Source organism: Electrona antarctica (assembly GCF_951216825.1).
Source record: "Electrona antarctica genome assembly, chromosome: 5".
Taxonomy (NCBI): domain Eukaryota; kingdom Metazoa; phylum Chordata; class Actinopteri; order Myctophiformes; family Myctophidae; genus Electrona; species Electrona antarctica.
In genome coordinates, this window is record NC_136810.1 from 55,820,211 (window position 1) to 55,825,786 (window position 5,576).

Below are 5,576 nucleotides of genomic sequence, written 5' to 3' on the forward strand. Positions count from 1 at the left end.
GTGGTGTAAATTGTCATGAAATTTGGTATGGAATTTTAACATTTCTATATTCTATGCTTTATTTTTTGCTACACTGCCTGTCTTTGAGTAAGAGACAGTTTTTTTTAAGACAGTTTTTGGTTTAGACTAGTCATTGGTTAGACCAGTCATTAGTCCTACAACTACAACCTATCTCAAACCCTCACCCTAAACCTAACCTCCCACGGGGCAGCACACCTAAACCTAACCTTAACCTAAGAGACTTTTTATTGCGCTGAATGATTGTTATAAGCCTGGAAATTGGGTTTAATATTCTGGACTGGTTTTTGGAAAGGTTTTGGAAATTCATTGGTAAAACAAATATGTGGGAACAACACTGCACGCTGCATCTCTGTGTGATTGGCCTCCCAAAGCACTGCTAATGCTCTGCTTCTGCGTCGGCCCCTTCTTCAGGTGGTCACCCACTATTTAAGCTGCCTGCACAAGTCCCAGCATGCCGTGGTCCTGGAGAGACTGAGATACTCCATGCCCAACAACACCGAGCTGGGCCTAAGGTACCGTTCACCACTGTCATCGCCACCCTGCACATGCATGCCTAGCATGAGTGGAGCACACCTTCAGCCTATTGGGGGATGACTTATCACTGGTCTTTCTGTGGTAACTTAAATGGTTGTAGCTTCATTGGTGTGTTAGTGCAGGGTATCTAGACTAGATTCTAGAGGAGTATTTTGCCTCTGGAATGATCGTTTTAACGCACCCCTCACCAACCCTAATCCGGTCGTTTTAACGCACCCCTCACCAACCCTAATCCGGTCGTTTTAACGCACCCCTCACCAACCTTATGTCTAACCAATGACTAGTCTAAAGTAAGTTAAAGGCTGTTGGATGTACCGGTTATGTTTGAGGCTTCTGTGTGTCGAGGATAAGTCTGCCGCGCACTGATCGGAGGCCAAGTTTGTGGGGTTTCTAGTTCCATGCTGTTGACAGACGGTTAGTGTTGCTTTGTCACTGTACAGGTTGCTGCACCATGAATGGCAGGACGGCAACATTGAACACCTGAAATTCCAGGCCAGAATGTTGAGCAGTAGTATTCCAAAATGTCTGGCTTCCTGGAAAATGTAAGTCCCAAGATCTCTCCTCGCTGCTCAGAAATGTAAAAAGAAAGAAAGAAAAGAAAAGAAAAAGCATGAAGAAATGATTGATTCAGAGAGAAACGTATCGGACCTGAAATAATGTCTTTGTAAAAACATATAAATGGTAATGATCTCACATTGAGGGTTTATAAATTGCTGCTGGTCAGTTTGTTAGCTCTAGCCAGGATGGGAAGCTAACACCAGCCACAAGGCAGGCATACGCTGATAAAAGTTTGTCCTCAATATACAGTTGGGTGCCACCGATATTGTCCCTTATCATTTGACCCATTTAGGCCTGACCTCAAAATTTAAAAAAAATCCTTCTGAATATTTTCACGATTTTTCAAAAATAGCAGACCTGCCACTCGGTGGCGCGCTATGAGCTTGTAGATGTGCTATTTTTCAATAGCTAAATTATAACATAATGTTTAAAACACCAAAAGGGGTTTTGCGCAGATCACGCAAACCTCAGCAAAAAGAAAAGGACAATATCGATGGCCTCCAACTGTAAGCCTCTTTGGGCAGCTTACCACTTCCTGTGTCCTGGGAATTACCGCTATGCGGTGCCCAGGACGTCTGGACATCTTAAAAAAAAAAAAAGACAAAAATAACATTGGGCACCCTGGGTCACTATTTTGAAAGGGTGTGTTAAGCAACCACCATTCAGAGGTTCTGTGATAAAAAGAAAAAACAGCAAACCTGGTGACAAGCAAAGCGAAAAAATTAGTTTCCTCTCCTTGCTTGCTAGCCATTACTGTCTTTTAACACATTTTGTGCCCAAGACGTCCACAGACGTCCTGTGAATTACCGCATGTAGTGCCCAGGACGTCTATGGTTTTGTTTTTTTATAAAAAAAAATGTCAAAAAGGGGTTCTAAAAAGTGGGCACCCTGGGTCGCCATTTTGAAAGATTTAAAAGGGCACATAATGTGTTAAGAGAGTTTAGGGAGTTGTCCTGCCGTGAATCTCACAAGCCTTTCTGCTGCATTTCTCGGCAGAGCAATAGCTGTGGAGAGGGAGCTAAAGGAGCCATCAGAGGTGAGTTAGTGATGGAGGGGGGGGTGGGGGGGATCCGGGGTAAGAATCACTGAGAATCAAATAATGACAAAAAATAATGAATTGACGAATTGACATCCTAACCTTGTGCTTGCCTTTTCTTCCAGTCAGTCAGTAAGTCTTCCCTTGTCTGACTTAACTGTTCTGGCCATTTTGATGTTGTTGAATCTCATTTCTTCCCCTGCAGGGTTATTTGTCACACAAAACAAACGGGTTGTAATGTATGCTGTTCTTTTAGAGTGTCACAGTTTGAAACATTTTTTTGCTTTTGTGATTTCGTGATGTGTGGCTCAGGTCGCTTTTTCTCTAGGAAGCAAAAAGCAATCTCTGACTTGATCCCTTTTTGTTCTTGTGTGTGTGTGTTGTTTTTTTTTGTCCTCGTCCTTTTAACTGACACCACCATCCCTGCGTTTGGTGGTCTTCTTTTTTTTTCTTTTTCTTTTCCCCCCCTCCCCCGCCTTTTTGTTATTTTCTTATAGGTCCGAAATCTGTATCGGCAAGCTCTCCAAAGTCTTCCACTGTGTGCCACCATATGGAAAGATGTAATTTCCCACAAAAAAACACATATCACATACTCAAACACAACACAATTTGTTGCACCTTGAGCGGTATTACACCTATGTTCACCTGCTACCCTTCCTCCCCCACCCCCCCCCCCTCCTTTCCCCTCCCTCCTTCCCTAACTCCTCTGACACCCTCTCCCCTCGCTCCCCCTGTCTCTTCCCTCCTTTCCAGTGCCTGCTGTTTGAAGCTGCGGAGGGAGGTAAAACGGATAGACTGAGGAAGCTTGTTGACAAGGCCCGAGAGGTGGGAGTGAGTCTAAGTGAGACCCTAAATTTAGGCCCCGGCAGAGTTCAGGGCGAGGATTCCTGACACACACTACAGCACACACACACACACACACAACCCTCAGTGCGTGCCCATTTTTCTCCAACGAGAAGTAAAAGAAGCGCTAGTTTGGAACTAGATTTATCCAATCAGACCAGACGAAATCAAACTGCCGCCACTGCCTAGGTAAGCCAGGGAAACTTGACGTGAAGGCTCGGTTGGTTGGTTGGTTGGTTGCCTGCACTACTCCTGCACCTCCCTGTAGCGGCCGCCAGGCGGCGCCAGGAATCAAGGAACAGTCGTCAACGGAAGCCGCCAATGACCCACCTCTCCTCAAATGACCACAAAATGTGTTGGGGGGGCGCCCCGCTTATATCATCCTTAACATCGTGGTGTACGTAAGTATAGATCCTCTGCTCAGTGACATTAAGTCTTACCTTTTTATCCCCCCCCCCCCCCCCCCTGTTTTAATTTACATGTTCTCCCTCTTTTTGTTTGTACCGTCACCTTTTTATTTTTGATATCCCTCCCCCCCCCCCCCCCCTTGTTTACCTGGGGTTTGGCATTTGGAACGGACTATGATTGTCACTGTGGTGTCGTTTAAACATATCTCGTGTTTTTAAAGGACAGTTTCCCCTGTAGTGATGCTGCTGCAAAGAACTTGTACAATAATATCTATTTTTGTTTTTGTTTTTCACACAAAAAGGAAGAGATTGTTTCATTTTGTTTATAAAAAAAAAGTGATCAAAAAGAAATTTAAACAATCATCAAAAAAAAAAAAAAACTGTTTGAAAATCACAGTCCATGTGGAACATGGCTGAACCTGCCCAGTATTCTATTTGGCCCCGTTCGTTCGTCCGTTCGTTTGTTTGCCAATACTTTTTTGAGACTGCCACAGAGACTGCTGAAGAACGCTGTGATGATACCTTCAGGCCAGCCGATCAACGGGGAAGGCCCTTTAAACTCATTATTAATATTAATAATATACCAGGACAAAGATAGTCAGCAGCCTGTAGCTTTATACAGTACATGCTTTCCTGTGCAATCTTTATTTTTTATTTTTTTTGGAGTATATATTATTAAGTTAACGAACGAGGACAGGGCAAAATTTAAAAGTCCTTCAAACTTTTATTTTGTATGTTGTATTAAAAAATGTTTATATTAAATTATGCTCTAATGAAAAGATTTCTGTTTTTGTGGTTTTTTTATTGTCTGTGAAGTTACTTTGTTTGGCGGTGTGGGCGCATGGGGTTCTAGTCAGTCGACGGTCGTGCAGTGTTCATTTTATTGACTAAGACAAGACTAAGTCGACTAAGGTTTTTGATATTTAGTCGACTAAGACTAAACAAGACTAAGTCGACTAAGGTTTTTGATATTTAGTAGACTAAGACTAAATAGACTAAGGTTTTTGATATGTAGTCGACTAAGACTAAACCATTTCAGAAGACTAAATAGGACAGACTACATGGTGGGTTGTTCAAAAGACTTGGACTAAGTCTTTTCTAGCAAAATTAACATTGCATTAAGATTTTGGTATTTAGTTGACTAGACGACGACTAAACCATTTCAGAAGACTAAGTGGGACTAAGACTAAATGGTGTGTTATTCAAAAGACTAGGACTAAACAAGAATATTCTGGAAAAAATTACACTGCAAATGTGGGAGTCTGTGAAAGGGAAATGGTGCATATCTTATTGGTCTGTCGTACCAACAGTCCGACACCCTACCCTAATCCTAACCGCACGCGGAGGCCGAGTGAGTCTTAACTGCAGGCCACGCATGCATCTTAACGCATGTCAGACCACTGGTATGTCGCACCAACGTACTGTATGCCCCCCGAGAGAGACCACTTGACCCAAATGCAACGTGTGCATTTCAGTACATTAATGGCATAAGGATACAATGCCACTCGGATGGGATGTGGGCTTCAATAACGCCAAGTGGGCATCAATAAAGCCATGTGGGCATCAAGTGGGCATCAATAAAGCCATGTGGGCATCAAGTGGGCATCAATAAAGCCATGTGGGCATCAAGTGGGCATCAATAAAGCCATGTGGGCATCAAAGCCATGTGGGCATCAATAATGCCACCAAGTACACATGTATTCAGGAACTACACTGGTCCTCGCATTCCTTTTATCCATTAAAACCTCTTTTTTTTGTGCCAATGACCCCTAAAATGCTATGTATTTGACCACAGACCGCCATCTGAAAATGTTCAACATTTTTGAGTGGTGCAACCACTCCAAGGAACAGCAATGTCCGTGTTAACCTACCTATGTGACCTGTGTGACTGACTATGAGCACCAGTACCAATGAGTACCAAAAGTGGCGCTGTTGTGCCAGAAACGGAGAGAGAGAGAGATAGTGCTGCACTGTTGCCTGCTAATATGAGCGAGAGGGGGGGGGGGGGGGGATTTGCACCACTCAGTTCACACGGGTGTGATTTTTTCAACACGTTCAAGATTTTTGAAAAAGGTAAAAAATATATATATACAGTATAGCTTGAAATGACACATGCTTTCCCGGTTTTAATGAGTTAATCCATTTTGTATCATGGAATGAACGATACAGCTAAAAGC

The 5,576-nt window shown here is 43.2% G+C and overlaps 1 protein-coding gene across 1 annotated transcript; it reads left to right on the forward strand.

The window, feature by feature from the left end:
* Positions 1 to 436: 436 nt before the first annotated feature.
* Positions 437 to 4,171, forward strand: LOC306923730 (zinc finger C3H1 domain-containing protein-like). Its single transcript, XM_079502003.1, has 5 exons — positions 437 to 533; positions 996 to 1,097; positions 2,110 to 2,149; positions 2,647 to 2,709; positions 2,903 to 4,171. The coding sequence occupies exons 1-5, from the start codon at positions 505 to 507 to the stop codon at positions 3,038 to 3,040; spliced, it is 372 nt and encodes a 123-aa protein (XP_079358129.1). The 5' UTR covers positions 437 to 504; the 3' UTR covers positions 3,041 to 4,171.
* The last annotated feature ends 1,405 nt before the right edge of the window (positions 4,172 to 5,576 follow it).

Coding starts and splice junctions, on each gene's coding strand:
- LOC306923730 (XM_079502003.1), top strand. CDS start 505: ATGCCCAACAACACCGAGCTGGGCCTAAG. Junction 1,098..2,109: donor TGTCTGGCTTCCTGGAAAAT/GTAAGTCCCAAG, acceptor ATTTCTCGGCAG/AGCAATAGCTGTGGAGAGGG. Junction 2,710..2,902: donor GTGCCACCATATGGAAAGAT/GTAATTTCCCAC, acceptor CCTCCTTTCCAG/TGCCTGCTGTTTGAAGCTGC.